Raw genomic sequence first — 17862 nt, forward strand, 5'->3', positions numbered from 1 at the left:
GAAACGAAAGTAATATAAAAGCATACGCGCCATGTGACTGTTCGCATCTCTGAAAGTCGAAAACGCATGTTACCAGTATAGCAAAGGGGTAAGTATTATGTATCAGCTTGCGAAAATCAGAGAATTAAGAAATCCGTGGATATTTATTTCCCGAAGAAGGAAACGTGTACTCCTAGCTTTCTGCAGTAAAAAAAAGAGTCCAGCTTTTAGATACTGTACCAGAGGTTTCGACAGAATGAGATCGGGATTAGAAAATGATAGATACAAATTAATTAAGTCCCATGTTACTGTCCTCAAACTTTCTGCTTCGCGCGAAAATTAACGGCAACGGTTAATATCATAAAACGTTACGCGAACGTTAAAATATTCCAAGAACTATGCAAGCAACGTAAGATTCTACAATTCTTGCCCCTGTCCGATTCTAATACTGTACATAGGGAGAACACGCTAACCAAATGGTTCACCTCAATGTGTACGAACGACAAAATACATGGCGAAACATCGGGTTATTTTAAAGGATGGTTCAGTAAAAGCGGGTTACTTCTCGGAGTAAAGAGAAAAGCGTTGACACATCGACGATGAACGACAACTAACGGACAAAGAAAAGGAGAAATGGCGGCTGAAGCTAAAGACAAAAGAAAAGAAACAGAAAAGGGAGAAATTGCCGAGGGAAAAGATCGGAAGATGTTTCTACTTGACGCGAACAGACAAGAAGAAAAACATAGGGGGACCAGGGCGGAGCGAGAAGCAACATTTCTCGACGCGTTCGAAAAAATTTACGAGTCCAATTCGTTTTTCGAGCTGCGCTGCTTCTGGATCGTTTTTTGCCATTGCATGTTATGTTTCAGACGCATGTGACGTCGCAGGTCGGTTCTACGACTGAGAGTGGTGTGACATAGGATGCAGGTAGTCTGGTTGCGATGCACTTCAAGGTGCTGGGTCAGCGAAGCAAGGTGCTTGTAAACGCTTCCGCAGAGTCTGCACGAAAAACGCCCTGGACCCTGCATCACCACTTGACCAGTTGTATCGCCAACATGCTTCCGATTGCGTCCCACCCCCCCTGCAACACATTAACAGCCACGTGACCCGCCGATTCCTCATTGCTTTCTAGGCAATTACATTTCATAAACAAATTGAGGGGACAGTAACACGTAACACAGACTAGATCATTGTTCTACCTGTGCTGGATGTACCGCCTTTCCAATCGGAAATGATAAATCACCATATATCGAATCCTCCGTTGATTCGCGTTTGTTCTCAGAGCCGACTCGTACGTATCGGTCGTGGCCGCGTCATCGTCGCGTCGATACGACAACACGATACGCACAGTAAATACGAAAACCGATCGCTTTATCCGGTTTGTGCGGCTCTGCGAGTTGCAATATCAACCAAGGATCCCTTTCGAATCATTACTTCGTTCCAGAAATATTTTTCATTTCATTCTATCTAATAATAACTTACATCGATGCGACACGATGTGATTCCGCGATCTTTATGTATCAACGTATTGCCACTAATATTATATGCAGTATATCAATAAAGTCCTATTGGTGTGTCAAAATTGAGAAACGAAAAAAAGAAACGTAGTAACTGTGAGAAGCGTGAAAACGTTAAAGCACAATTTAACATGGTACAGTGACAACCGCCAAAAGTAATAATTCAATTATACCGTGTTCAGAACAGAATCATTAATCGATGTTAATTAGATAGTTTTCCGTGTTCATTTACGAATATCAGTACTTGATACCTACATAGACTACGTTATAAATAGACATCGCTGAACATACGCAAAGTATTCTGTCACCTTCAGCTCTCGTTAGTTAACACAATAGGTGATCTTGATAATGCTGACTCGTCGAGCGTTTTATGTTTTGCAAACATTAGTTCTATCGCAAAATTTTATTGTACAATATCGTACGTGTTCAAGTTCGAGTAATAAAAAAATGCGAAGCTTGTATCTATCGTTTGTGCAACACGCATTGTATAAAGTGTAACAACTCGTTATATACTTACTCATCTAGATCGATTCGTATTAAAGTAACAAGTTTAGTAAGAACGTAACAACATCGAAATTTGAAACCTTCGATTATGTTTGAAAAAAGAACTCTGCAGCATTCACATTTTGAAACTTTATTCACACATATTTCTTTTTTTCTTTTTCTTTTTTTTTCTTTTTTACTTACATTGTTAACTTGCATAAGCCAAACATAAGATCGTGTAATGATATATTATAATATTTGTATATATATTTTTTAATATATTTATATTTATATATTTGTATTTGTATATTTATATATATTTTTATATATATATATATATATAGATACTTCTTATTTTTATAAATAACTAAAGAAGGAAATATCAATTTTTCTAAAGTAATAATTGGCAATCTTGTACTTATTTGTATTGTGGTTTCCGAGGAATGTGCACATTCGTTTCCTTTAAATTGAACGTAGACGTCTATCCATACACAAGTATAAGTAAACGCATGTACATTTCAATATATTTCCTGCTTCTTTTCTTTAATTTGTAAAGTAAATTGGTATAAATAAAACACGGAGATGGGGGGGGGGATAAAAGTAACATAGAAAGGAATATATCTCATCAAACGTTGACTCGTTCCTCTAATAAAATATCGTCAATTTTGAAAAAAGACGATTCGAAATTACACAATAAAACGTATACGTGCAAATTGTGCGAAGTAAAATATAATAAGCACGAGATACATATATATTATATACTCTCTCTCTCTATATATATATATATGTATATATAGAACTATAGAACGCATGCGATCGCAAATTATAACTTAAGCATCATTAATTTGCACAAAGAAAATTTGCTTCTTCGCATAATAAAAGAACGTTACTAAACAGTTGACCCACCCGTTGACTACCACTGTGATGTTTGTATTTCTGTTGACAGAGATAGTATATCCTTGTAAATATCTTCGTATAGAAATTAAATAGAACAGAATCGTACAAGCATCGAAAATCAGCGGCGTAGTCAACGTTGTGATTAATTTACGACAATTGCGCTAAATTGTTCCCTTTTTAACATTTGTCAACTAGCTTCGATTTGTACTTAGTCACGTCACAATCAAGTTCCGCAAAATATAGATTTAACGCTATGCTCGATTTACAACGTGTTGAAGAACTTTGGCATACAGCGAACAAGAGATCATATCGCATGTTGTCTGTATATATAATCGAATAATAGCCTCTTTATGATCGTACAGAAGTAAACGACTCGAATCGAATTAACTCGCGTGATAGAAGCCAAGCTTCTTTCGATATTACGATTCCTCGGATTAAAATAAAACTCTAACATAGAAAAACGAAACCGAATTAAAACTAAAAAGAAAAAGAAACAAGCAAACAATAAGCATAATATAATAAAATTAACAAAAAATAACATAAAGTAAAGATATTAAACTCTTATATTCATATCGTCATAAACGTATAAACGAAAACAAAGTTCTATCTATATTTCGTAGATAGGCGAATATGTGCACGTATATGAATTCGGCAAGCCTCTGTGCTTATAATTAAAATAGTACGGCGTAATGAGTATGTTTAATATCATAAACGTATATATTATGGCGAAATTTTGGTCCGGGAGTAACATACGGATTCTCCCAGACAAATAAATGAGCAACATAATGCCAATTACTGTCAATGAAGAACAGCTTGGTCGCTAAATACAAATAAAGCTTTTGTTCGCTCCACTTGAAAAAGAAAGAGCAACGAAAATGGCACGTTTCTCTAGTACACAATTGTACTTCCAATCAACGATCGAATACATTTTACACGCTGCAACATCGTGAGTACGAATCGTTCCTTGCCTCGAAGAAGGTTTACGATCATACGCGAACAAGAAAACCATCAAGATCGATCGAGATGATTGAAAATAAAGATAGAAGCTTCTAACGGCCGATCCTGAAACTTTCGTCGAGGCGGAAAAACTTAATTGAAAAGACATCGAAGCTTCGAAAACGATCGAACGTTTCCGTTCAGTCTCATAGTCGATCTATCGTTCAGGACTCTGCAAAATTTGCATATTCACGGCCGATCGTACAAAGAAAGATGCACATTCCTCCTTACACGCTATTAAGTACCGAACTCATTTGACTAGATAAAATAATTTGCCTTTTTCTTTCTGTTCTACTGCATGTCTTTGGTTATAAAAAACGTTAATACAGGGTTTCCTCGTCATTACGCACGCGATATCTTCTCTTTCTTCTTCTTCTTCTTCTTCATCTTCATCGTTTTCTTTTCCTCCGTCTTCGCCTTCTACTCCTCCCCTCTCCACCTCCTCCTCCTCCTCCTCCTCCTCCGTTTTCATATGCATATATGGATGTACATAAATGGACGTACACACACGCATGTGTACAAATGACTAGGGTATAACGTAAAGTGTAAGACAGGTGTCTTTAACATAGGCTTCCCGTCGACGACTAGAGTGACATTTCATGATATATACATTTCTAGCGAATTTCCGTGTTAAATTTGAAAAATAGGGCGCTCGTGATGTCCCGTTTCTCGATGAATCAAACAACACCGGAATGCTAATCTGCTATAGGTAAAAACGTAATAGCTTTTTGGTATGCTTAGCTCGTGGCTACGATACGTTGATTACTCGTTTAGCAGGAATAACTTTCACGCAAAAATATTCCGATCTTTCGATCGCAAATCATTTTGAACGATTCGATCGACAAATCGGATCGTATAAGCAAATATAAATAAATATACCTACGTGTTAGAATCTAAAGAGAAAATATTTATAATCGAAAGCATATGTTCGTAGGAGAGTTGACGCGTGCTATATCGACTCGAATAGTTTATACGTGTACGAGTCAAGAAAAAACATGGCAATGACAATAGGTGAGATATAGGTTCAAAGGAGAAGGGGACAGAAAGAGTGGAAGAATCGCGCGCGCGTTTATCCTCTTTTCCGTCGACGGGTGAGTGGATTCGGCAGGATATGTTCACACTAAGGAATAGGACTAGATGTGATTCTTTCGACGCTGCTTTCTCTAATGCGTATAGTAGTATAAGTAGCATTAGATTCGAGGCCAGCGGTAGGGCTTCCGACGTTTTGATGGGCAATCGCGGTGGAGGAGACGGAAATGGGCGTTGGCAGGGTGGTCGTAACATCGGTCGCCGTTGAAGCGCCGCTAACAGTGGAGACTATGGGAACACCGGGAACGGTGTTGGTGGACGCGGTTCCGGTTCCAGTTGGGGTTGCAGACCCAACAGCGGCTGCGGCTGCTGCGGCGGCGGCTGCTGCGGCGTTTGCGACTGCAGTTGCAGCGGCGGCGGCGGTCGTCCCGACGCCCAGCCAACCGTGCCGATTTTTTAAATGTCGCTTCATGTGCGTCGTGCGGCTCAGCACTTTATGACATACCGGACATTGAGTCGTTCCTTTGTGCATGTTCATGTGTTTGTACATCGAGTCCCGATTCCAAAATGTTTTACCGCAGAGTTTGCACGAATGCGACGGCTGTTCGATGACCACCGTACGAGAATCTAAATCAGATATAAACGTTCATGGTAGTACGTACGCCCATGTTGTGCGAGCAATCTGACACTCACGATTATTACGTCTATCGGTCTTTAATCTCGTGCTCTCTCATCTTTTTGCGTATCGTCGCTAAAGCGCGAACGATCTTCTACACAACCAATACTATTCTCATCGATAAGCATTAGAAAATATCGATCGCACGCGATTTTTCGCTGTTTTCTCTAATTCGTTCATTTCCTGTACCTTCCCTTCTTTCCTTCCTTTCTTCCTTGCTTCCTTCCTTCCTTTATTCTTTTTTTTCCATTTTCCTTCTCTCTTTCTCCCTTCCTACCTCCTCCTTTCTCACTCTCTCTCTCTCTCTCTCTTTTTCTTTTATCTTATTCAATTATAATTACTTTTCTGTTATCCTACTTGCAATTCACTCGATCTATGCATCAACGGCTCGAGGAGACGAACGATAAGAAAAGGCAGCACACACGATGAGTTGTACAAGAAAGAGCAACCACGAGGTGGTAAACACGCAACTTTAAACTTTTGGAGCAATCATGCTACTGTGAATTGTGAATACAACGTTTGAACGACAACCAAACAATGTATATACGTACAAAAAATGTTCAATATTCATGCAGAAGAATATCAGAAATCCTATTTCAAGGTATATCGATCAGTTGCAGTTAGAAATGCAATTGAAAATCACAAAACAAGCATCTTGTAATTACGGTGATCACACATTTACCTTATATACGATACACAAGAAATTAGATTTTCTGTGAATTTTCGTTAAACGCCTGCTGTGTGCAGTGAACCGACAATCATGTATTCCTTTTGATGAACATACGTCTATTTGTGAGACTAGGTTCATGATAATGTTGTGAATATCGGGCGATAATCACGAGTCGTCATTGGTTACATTTTCGTGGACGCGGTTAACGCAAGCGCTTGTCAACGGAAAGAAAGGAAAAGAAAAAAAAAATGAAAGAGCAAAAGAAAAAAAAAACAAAAAACGATACATCTTATACGACACTTTTATTTTTCAGACCACGCATGTACGTACAAAACAAAAAGCGATAACGGTGTATGGTAATTCTTTGCGCCAAACACATTCTTCTATAATATTTACAAGCTACGATGCAATGACTTATCTTTACATAATAATTTGTTCAACATTTATAACTGTAACAAGAATTCCTTAGTAAGAAACAGAGAAATCTACCGTCTTACGTTCCGTACCTCCAAAGAGATGATTTGTATATTTGGGAAAGAATCGAACTCAGGAGCATGAAAGGCAACGTGTCGATTTACTGTTTCCCTCTCTCTATCTCTAGTATCGATTAATCAAGGTATCTCTGGTATGTTTCGAACAAAGATAACAAGTATAAAAAATCAATCGGGCGTTCATGAAAAATTGTTCAACGATAAAATAATAAAATTATACCCAGAGGGTTTCCATAATTTATATATAGGTTATATAATTATTATGTACACGATATGTACAAATTCAGCGATCATGGCGTAAGCCATACTGTGCAGGATACGTATTACTGTTTACGGAGTAATGGATATTCCATGCACATACGTGATAACACAGTTTTACGCTTGGTCGTTGCCGACTATCGTGATATGTGTACACGAATAAAATATGAAAGCGAATTGAAAGTAAGAGCCGAAAGAGAAGAAGCGAATGCAAATGATTGATATCGAAACAGTAGTGGATCGATTTCGGTATTTCCTCGCGTGGAATTAAAAGTACTAAATTAAACGTGAAATTCACAACCTATGATAATATAAAACCAGCCTTACAATTCTTACAGTTTGTTATTCAACTGTTGTAAACGTCATAAGTATTTCTAGTTGCGTGAAGTTTCGTGTTATTTAACATTAATACCATGAACATTTAACATGTGACAGCGCATCGTATACTTCCGAGCGAAAACAGCCCGACAGATCGGACAAATTGTATCACCCCTATGTATACTACGATGATGCGCCAAAGAATCACCACGATTATAAGTACGACCGCAGACGTCGCATACCCAACGACCACTTCGATCATGAAGAGGCTTATGCCTACGTCTGATCCGCTTGTAGCCGAGTCTGGTCTGTTGCTGTTGTTGTGGTCGTTGCTCCTGTTGTTGCAACTGCTGCTGCTGAAGCTCGTGTTGATGCTCATGATGATTCCCAATGGGCGTTGTATCGTGCGTAGATTCTGCGCACACAATCCAAATTGTTCCCATACACACAGACAGCTTCGTACTTATGTGATAAAATTTCACTGTTTTGCATGTTTCGAATCTTGAAAACGGGATTTTAATGTTTTCTGCGGTTTCGTTCATTGCTCGCCCTTGCTCTGTATTATTTTCCTAATGTCAATCTATCATGGAAGTAACTTGGTTGAATTTTGACGCGTCGAATATCTTGAAAATAGCGATCGTGACTTTTGCCTCGCGAAAAGGAAGAAAAGAAATAGGAGCAAGGGAGTAAGATCGCGAAGGGGATACGTCGTAACGGACGGCTAAAAGACAGGCAAGCGAGTGTTCGCAGAGGATTTAGGGCACGTATCGCAAATAACCATCGTCTTCTCGAGCGTGACTCGCCTCACGAAAGTATATCTGCTTTATAGCCACTGTAAGTTGAAAAATTCCCACAAGCATGTTTAACAAAGCGTCTGTTGCTAAAGAGAAAAGAGAAGATTTTCTCGAGTACCGGAACAACAAGAAGCTTGAAAATGTTAACGTTTCTGTATCGATAGCTACGGTAATACGAATAACCGAACGTTAAACAATCGATTTCAATGTTGTCCTTTCGTTAATTATCTTTATGATCTTTGAACGAGTGAAACAAAGGATGTAGTTTTTGGAAAGTTTTATTACAACTTTCTAACAGTGATTCAAATATGAAATATATCTTTCGAGACTGTTTTAGTAAATCGTATACAAACATCCTGTAATAACGTAAAACTTTCAGCTATAAATAGATACGATGTATTAAATTGTAAAAATTAAACGAATAGGTATAGCGCATCGCACCAACAACAGTCGCATTTCTCTCGTATTTCGAACAAGTAAATAATCGTTTACGAAATAAAACAAAGTATAGGAAACAAAAACTAAGATCGATCGAATCTTACTTTATAGCGACACGAGTAAAAAATATTAATTAATTCTTTGAATCGCTTATTTTCTAAATACGTTTTCTCTCTGAGGAACTTTACGTTTTCTCGCGTCATCTGTCGTTGATGGCACTTTGTTCGAGTCTACTGACATCAGTCTATTTAACACGAATACAGAAAACGATTGACAATAAACCAATCGATTCTTGCCAAAATCTCTCGTGTCTGTTCAAAGGTTTAAATATATCAAGATTTAATGCGAACGATAAATAGAAGAGGTACGCATAAGAGTATATTCCGGAGATTAGAACAGCTTAGAATCGATATGATACTGTTGAGTCAGAAAAAAAACTATATATATATATATGCATACATATATACATGTATATATATAAGAAAATAATAAATCACATTAAAAACAATCACGTTGGAAACGTTAATGTTTGGTCCAGAGACACGCGATGGTCACCGATCAACAGTATCACGACGATATCGATAGTTCAGCCGGTTCTTTCTATCCGAAGATAAAATATAAGGACGATAAAAAATAAATGTCTCCTCACGAGGCAGTACTATGCGATCACTTTCGAAAGTTCAATTTAGCGTCGACACTGAACGTGCACTTGTGGATGCGCAGCAAATGAGCCTTCATGTCGTAACTTCGACTGAAGATGCGCTGACAAATCGGGCACCTGGTTTGCCCTGTATGCAAGTCCTTGTGCAGTGTCAACGACATCGGATGCTTGAAACCTTTCCAACAAATTCTACAGCGAAACAATAATTCTGTATCCGTGGACTGACCGTAGTCATCGTCCGAGACGAGGTCCGCGGTTGCAGGACCGGCGCTACCACCCCCGCCCCCTGCGGTATCTCCTGCTCGTTCTACAAATAAACACAAACACACAAGATCACCTCTATATTAACTAGAACACACTATGTGCCGTATGCAAACTTAGATATCGCGTTCTCGACAAGAGACACGATACCGTTCAGTATCTTTCACCTCTGCTTCTTACGCGGTCGTTACGCGGTTTAGTTCTTACGAAAACACCGAAAAATCTTTCCTTTCCTATCGTCTCTGTAACCGCAAACGCGAACGCGAACGCGAACACGAACACGAACACGGACACTGATATGGATGCGAATGCACAGATCATTTGAAATTTCAACGATCCACGAACTTTTTCTTGGTATTCGCGACGATGGATCGTTTACTTTCCTTCGCGATTTCGGGCACGGTCGTTCACACGATGTGCGTTGAAAGCTTAAGCTGATTAGATTAAATCTAATTAGACCATATAGAGAGACAGAGAGCATATGACACCACCGAAAGGAGATACAAGCCCGACAAGGCCCCAGGCTATTGAAATACACCGAAACTACCAACCACACGATATACATATAATATACTTCTAATATTGTAATAACTCCATTTATCAAGGAATGTGAAATTCATTTCATTTTCCTTTCCTTCCTCCATCTTCGTTTGCGCGTTTACTTAGCCTTTCCAAGGATCGTTCGCGTGACGTGGGTTTTAAGGAAGATAAGCTGTCTTCAATTACAATATCGCTTCGATTCTTTTTATTAGAAAGTTCGCATGTGTTTCACAACTTTCTTCTAAAGTTGTTCGTTCGAACCGAATCATTTACAACGTTTCACGTTGCGCTTTTTATCGACCCAACGCCTTACATAACACGAGTATTTGAAGGAAATTAATTGGACGGCATTTTATACTTGCGAATTCTGACTCTTTGTGAACCTTATAAATCGACAAATTTGATTCTAAAAAATCTATGCTAGCGGGAAGATTAAATCAACCAGTTCTTCATACTATGAGCGATGTGTGCAACGATGAATGTCAGTCTATAAGTGCTCGTACTAGAAAGCACGCTATATCGTTATTCGCCTTATGATTAAGTCCATCAGATACATACAAATACAAAAAGCATTCATTCGACACTATTTAGCCATTAACAAACTTAATTATACGAGATCTTCGGAACGTTACGACAATGATAACGATAATGAACGTAGGATTTTTATAAAACGCCTTTTTCTCTCGTAGTTTGTACCAACGAAATGGTTACTCCTGACTCAATAATAGTAACCGCGTGACACAGAAATTCCACGTATATGTAACTGTATGATTAAACAAGTTATTTTCGCCAACTAGTCGACTTATCGCGTAATGAGTAAGCTGCTTACTTTTCACATATCTATAAGTTGAATATAATTGGACCGTGATTATTGTAACGAAATCGTTAAATATAATGACGTTCGACTTACAATGTGAATGTTTCGTGAAATGTACCAAGATACAAATAAAAATGATGGTAAAAATGACAAAACAATATATGCGTAAAATATCACCACATATGCGTACCTCGTAAAAGAAAAAAAAGAAAAAAAAAAAAGAAAGAAGGGCGAAATAGACATTGGTACTCCGACGAAGGTGACCAAGTATTTGTATCTAAGTACCATCGACAAAGAGTCGTAGAGCATTATCATATAAATCGATAACGAATTTACTCGTCGCAGTCTTATGTAGGTATAGAGCGAAAATTAAATTAAATAACGTTTCTTCTATTATGCTAGTGTGAGCATATGAGACAATCAAGCCATCGAGCGCGATCAAGTTACTAAATATAAAATACAAACGGTTTGAAGGAATATCCATTGTTTGGATAATAACCGGTCAGTTAACTGATAATTTACGACTAATATGAATTATAAATAAGCACTAAATTGTTGTTACATTGTAAAAAATAGTTGACAGGTGGACAATACTTGCAACGAAGCAAGATCGTGTTCGGAGTATGATAGGTTTCGAACGAGAACGTTCATTGTTACTTCCTTCACGAAGTAGCCTCTGTGCCGAAAGACCAGAAAATAAACGATTAAAGTATTCTCATTGTTGAATAGATTGAATTGTACACGCGCGCGCGCGTACATTATATTAAAATAACAAAAATGAAAACGCAACACTATCACCTAAACGTATTATGCATTTCCTAGCTGTTTCGGCGAGAAGGTTGCGTGCAGAACGACCACGCGTCCACATCGAGAACACGCGAAATGCGCTTCGCACCCAATAATTTTGCGGAATAAAACCGACGATCACAAGGCACGAAAGAGATTACCGGTTGAAAACTAACGTGGAGAGTAAACGTACGAAAGCAGGATAATAAAATTATTCGCGATCGCATCAGAAACAGAAGGAAAAAGAGTAAAAAAAAAAAAAAATCATACGTTTGCTAATAAATACACATGCGTACAACTTGGCCGAAATATAACATTTTCGGTATCGACCAAAGAGGAAAAAAGAAAAGAGAAAAGAAACCAACAAAGAATGTTGTTCCCGTTCTAATGCTCATTTTCTCCCTCTCCCTTTCCCTCTCACCCTCTCTCGCTTTCTCTCTCTCTCTCTCTCTCTCTCTCTCTCTCTCTCTCTTTCTCTCCTCTTTTTCTCTTCTTCTGTTTATTCCCCTGTTGTTTCTCACTATCAATTCACGTCGTTTTCCCTTGTCGTAGATGTAACATACAGAGAAAGTCGAAAAGCACAAGGGGTGTGTGATTAGTCGAGTAACGATATTAACTCAGGGTGGTCGGAGGGGGCGAGTTGGTGCTATGGGGGCGGGATGTGCGGGATGGCGCGCATTTTGTGAAAATCGACGAAACATGGCCAGCGGCACAAACAGGCATTGCAGGGCCAACATTTGAAGCGCGTCTGCCTGAGTTTTCCACGTGATGTGACCATTCCGCGCTGCTTGCAGTGTACACATACTTTTCCGTGACCGTTTGCTTTGCTGAGGCTATGCGGCTGACCAGATACGTACGTAATCCCTCCTGAAGAAAACACATTGGCCAAACACTTCGGTTAGTCAATTCTTAAGTATATGTGCACATGCAGGCAACCATTAGTAAACAAATTTCTTTAACGACCAATCCCAGCACCAACCAATCCCGTAGCCGTGAAAGCCAGTCTAGAGTATCAGCGATACCAATACCAACGATATATTTTTCGTACGTGTATGCGTGTATTTAGATGGAAATGTAACATTGCCAGGTGCTAGCCGAATCTGTCGATCACCGGTCTTTCCTTCTCGTTTCGTGTTTCTCTTCTCGAACTCCTCGATCGAATTTCTCTCATTGCTTCCCGCCTCGATAATAAAATCGTTACATTTTTAACTTTTTCTCCTTGCTACCACCCCTCCCTATTTCCCCTCCTCTTTTTCCCTGCGTTTGCAACGCAGTCTGGCAACTATCACGTATCATACGTGCGTTTGATACATTTTACATACGTATATAGTACGTATATCGCGCGAATGCTGCTCCTTCCCATTCGAAAATCAAGTCCTTCGTGAATCATCTTTCTCTTTTTGTCTTTGATCGTCAAAAAAGCCGTTCGTTCACATGTATATATCTTTTAATATATCTTTTATTTTATTTTGTCATTTTTAACTTCGTTACGTGCCTCTGCTGATCATCGTTCGGAAATCGTACTCCCTGTTCGGGCATGTGTACGTTTACTCTCTGCGCTCCGAGATTTCTTATTTGCATGAACGTAAAACGACAATGTCGTTAAAGATTTGAAAGTATCAAGTTGAAGCCTGCCTGGTCGTTTTTATATAGACAGAACAATATATTAAAATTCTGATAAACGATTGTGTTGCGCTTGGGTAATCGACTGTAAGTTTGAAGATCGATCGACCGACGCTTCATCGTCTTGATAAATAATTCTTCGATTCAGTATGTTATCGCCAATTTGCTGGAGAGCAATGGGTCGGCACACGATTACAATTTAACATCGCTTCACGCTCAGTTATAAAAAAGTTTAGCGCGTACAGCGCGAGCAAAGGAGAGTAATCCACGCACACACACACAACACTCGTAATTCTAATATAGAGCATCAGTTCGATCGCCCTTCCGCGCATTAATAATAACATACAAACATCCTCCTGTATCGTCTATATCGTTATTTACATGATTATTTCACGCCTGAAATATTGTTACATGAATTGTGTACACGATCCTATTCCTTTTTCGGTTTACAGTTTCCGAACGGAATTTTCAGTACAAAAATTCTTCTAAAAACCCTGTTTCCGGGCCTGTTTCCGCACGCAAAGGTATAACTATCGGTAGACATTAAATTCGCGTTTGTTCGAATAATTCATGCTCCTGTTTTAACGATCAAACGATAAACACAAAGAAGCTTTGCTTACCTACCTGCCGAAATTGACTTTTGAACAGGTCAAATGTATTTCGGATCGGGTCGCGTTAAAAAATTCTTTGCGGAACAATTCGAATTATATCATGTCTGAAAATAATCGCGCTGTAACGATTGACTATGACGTTTCTACATAAGAAATGAAAGTTTATTGGCAAAATAATTGAACGTTCAGTGAAATAAACATAATACTCCCATTCCTATCGTGTTTCAAAGGCTCATCGATTCGACCTGAATATCGGATACCCACGCACCCACATTGAGTTTTTCGAATTTACGGTACATTATATAAAAAGAAGAAATGAGTATATAACAAGATGTTCGGATACAGAAAAGGATCATTTACATGCCATTATCGCCAGCACCACCACCATTGCTACTTACTTCAAATTAGTTCTTTTACAAGGCTACGAAGTTTTGTTGTAAAGAAATAAAAAAAAAAAGGGATGAATATACAAGCTTGCAAGTTAATCTTAAATAGCAATACAATTAAATTTCACAAATCATACGAAAATCATAGATAAAGGAAAACGAAATGAGTATTTCATTTACAAATGTGAATTTCAATCGATGCGTCGAATTCATAGCATTGGAATATACACAGAACCGTGTAATAAATAATCTTTTGTTTTTTCTTTCTCTGAATTTTCATCCATACTTTCGTTATATCTACATGAACGATAGAGACAACGATGAAATTAATGAATTTAAGATTAACTTTGCATGCAAGTGAAATCAACGTGTGAGATATGTATGTATTTGCACCACACACGTGCGTGCGTGTCCTGCGTACAGTTCTGCGGATTCAAAGAAATTACCTCATACCAGCGTTGAAAGATATTTTAGTGTATACACAGAAATATGCTTACAGTTAGTGCTCGGAAGGAACGCAGTAGTGGCTTTATACGAGTTATTAAGGGAATGTTGATGATTGTCGGCACACATACAGCACTTGGCAATGCTTACTAATATCTACAGTTCAACCTACACCCGAGTGCCTATGCCATACATTTACATCCAAAAACCATGCATATTTTATATTATAGTACAGTTAAATGATTAACGGAAATAAAGTAACATTTTTTCACAATAGAAAATGCATTTTTTTTTTAATGATTCCAAGATATTTGCATCGATATTTTACTACACGATCGTTTTAGTTAACCCGATCCTGATGTTTTTATTAAAATAATAAATTTACAAACAAAAAAGGTAAAAACTATTTTAAACGTAAGATTTAAAAAATCTGATATTCGATAAATTATAATATTTTTAATGCGAGTAAACTTTTTCATAAAATTTTTTAATTTCTTGTTTTTTTTTTCATAAAATCGAATCTATAAGTAATAACTGGAATTTTTTGTCTGAAACCTATTCATCTTGAATTGATAACAAATCTTTGCTGCGACCACTATTAATGGCTTTAACTTTATCAGTGTTTTGTTAACAAATTTTTTATGTGTAACGATAATAGAAAACTGTATCTACATTCTATTAAATTTTTACACTTTACGTCATAAGAAGTTCACGCAACTTTCTTTCAAATTAAGTATATAATAAAATTAATCCCCTTTCTTTTATGTATATAGTCTGCATAATTTTATCATCAAATTCCGAATAATTTAAAATAAATAGAAGTTATATGTAAAAATACGCATAAAAACAATTTTGTACCCATATTCAAGTAGTTCTTTATAATATACTAATGATACATATATTGTAGGACAACCATAGTTCGGTGAAACGAAAATTGTTTTTTTCACGTTTATAAACATAAAATGCACTATCTATCGATAATTAAATATCATTTTAAAATTAATTAGGGATCATTAGCATCAGCAATATATGGGTACAAAACTTAAAGTTAGTTTGCAGTGCCATTTCTCTTAATTAAATCTTCGATATAAATATCAAATATCATCGTATTTGATTCAAATTGTTGTACTAGGAATTACAGATTCTATTATGTTATGTACATTTTATTGATAATAACTTCTTAATACAGTTCTGGTAATTGTTAACATTTATTTTAAAAAATTAAAAGATATGGCACAACCTTATATCGTGTGTCATAGTAAGATAAAGTAAATACTGATTAGGGAAACACTTACCCTGCACTGCTTCTTGTGTTAATCTTTCTCCAGAAGTACTAGGTTTCGAAAGCAAGTGCCCTAGTTAACAAACGAGATTATGCAACATATCCCTCTATGCTTTAAAGATAAAATAAAATAATAAAAATCTTACCAACATCAGTTGTTTGATGTTTGAGATCCAAGCTATCTGAAGTAGACTGATTGCTCGAATAAAATGTCTGAGTGATATCAGGTTTCTGATCATGATCAGGAGTATTAGATGATGTATCTTCTATACCAATCTTATTTAGCGAACTGTCTCCCAAACTTTGTTCTTCGTAACTACAGCTACTTCCATCTTGTACTAAATATTCAGGCATTTCCAACTTTAAATTTGGCATTAGTGGTATTATTTCAACAGGATCCGAACCAGTCGTTGATTGATTTTCGGAAGTTTTATTTTCAGAATCTTTTGAAGATAAAGCATTACTTATAGTTTTATCCACATTTGTATTTGCATTTTCTCTACATTTTCGTCTTTTGCTCGGTGGAGCATCAGGTTGTAAGTCAACAGCATGATAAGGCATTGGAGATGAAGGTGACTTATTTCTCTTGTCTGCTGATGTTTTGCTAGAAGCATTTTGAAGTTGAATTTCAGGTTCATTAGGAATTTCTATGTCATCCTGAAACACAGTTTAACGCGATACAAATGTATTATTTTAATTTAAGCAGAAAATATCTAATCGTATTTAACAATTTTGAAAAACATACCTCTACTAAACTATCATTATCTTTTCCTGTACCATCGGTAAGGCCCTGAACAGCAAGCAGTTCAGCAGTTGTTAAAAAACTAGCTAATTGTTCCTGAACCACATTTACTTCACCCTGATACATAAAATCAACCAATGCAGCCAAATCATCAAATTTTACATTACGAAATATTATAACAGGATGCTGACATGGATTTTCCTAAAATAGAATAAGTATCATTTATAAAATATATGTTAACAGTAATAAATTATTAAATTCTTAATTTCACTCTACCTTAAATAAATCTCTAAAATATGTACTACATGCAGATAATAGCATTTTGTGTGCTCTTATTCTTTTTCCTTCGCAGCTTAAAGTTACATCAACGAGATCTTCTTCTGTTCTCAGTGTATCAAAAGCACAAGTAATATGTTTTAAGTAATTATTCCACCTAAGAGAAAACTGTTGGCTCGAACCCATGCTGCTTTTCTGAAATAAGACAGCCGTATTGTCCAAATGTAAAAAAAAACATTGACAACTTTAACAAAAGTGTATAATCACAAAAATTAGTATCTGCATAAAATTCATAGAATATAAGTTACATTACATATTGTAATTTCCATATTTAATAGTCTTAAACAATGGTTTACCGTATTTGCAATTAACGAGCTCCAAAAATAATGAGTCAGGTCAAAAATTTGTAGTCTTTAATATGTAGCACGATTAAATTGTCAGTAACGATCCTAAAATGACTACTGAAGTGATGAAATTATTTAAAAAGCGTGGAAGTAGCGTTGACTTGTTAGTCCTGATACGTTTTGCAAAAAATAAAAACTGTAAACAGTAAAGTGGAATAAAATTTCATGGCACTGTAGGAGGTTTCACGGGTTCCGCATGTAGATGAAAAGTGGCGTCGTTCAACTAAATGATTTCAACGTTATGTAATTGCATCGCGCCAGACGATCTTATGCACGTTAAACGATTTTTCACAGAATTCTGTCACTTTAGAAGTTACACTTTTCGATTAAATGACAGCTGGTAGCCATTTTCCTTCAGGAAAACGCGTAAGATGCGCGGAAAGAACTCAACTTCCTTCACAAACCACGCGCGATGCGTGGGACGATTCGATGCATGTGTGGAACACCTTAAAGGCGTTGTCATTGGTGAATTTTCATTTATAC

The 17862-nt window shown here is 37.1% G+C and overlaps 1 protein-coding gene across 1 annotated transcript; it reads right to left on the minus strand.

Annotated features, from left to right (window-relative positions):
* Positions 1–1066: 1066 nt before the first annotated feature.
* Positions 1067–17839, minus strand: LOC117155599 (zinc finger and BTB domain-containing protein 6). The gene is made up of 6 exons (XM_033331750.2): positions 17332–17839; positions 16976–17170; positions 16703–16900; positions 16104–16614; positions 15971–16030; positions 1067–5528 (listed from the first exon to the last, which is right to left on the minus strand). Exons 2-6 carry the CDS (start codon positions 17159–17161, stop codon positions 4993–4995), a joined length of 1491 nt encoding a protein of 496 aa, XP_033187641.1. The 5' UTR covers positions 17162–17170; positions 17332–17839; the 3' UTR covers positions 1067–4992.
* Between the last annotated feature and the right edge of the window lie 23 nt (positions 17840–17862).

Source organism: Bombus vancouverensis, chromosome 14, assembly GCF_051014615.1.
Source record: "Bombus vancouverensis nearcticus chromosome 14, iyBomVanc1_principal, whole genome shotgun sequence".
NCBI lineage: Eukaryota > Metazoa > Arthropoda > Insecta > Hymenoptera > Apidae > Bombus > Bombus vancouverensis.

What these genes read in the sequence shown, in the direction of transcription:
- LOC117155599 (XM_033331750.2), bottom strand. Translation starts at nt 17,161, where the DNA reads ATGGGTTCGAGCCAACAGTTTTCTCTTAGGTGGAATAATTACTTAAAA. An exon ending in ATAATGATAGTTTAGTAGAG is followed by an intron (nt 16,615 to 16,702) that starts GTATGTTTTTCA and finishes ACTGTGTTTCAG; the next exon opens with GATGACATAGAAATTCCTAA. An exon ending in ACATCAAACAACTGATGTTG is followed by an intron (nt 16,031 to 16,103) that starts GTAAGATTTTTA and finishes TTTGTTAACTAG; the next exon opens with GGCACTTGCTTTCGAAACCT.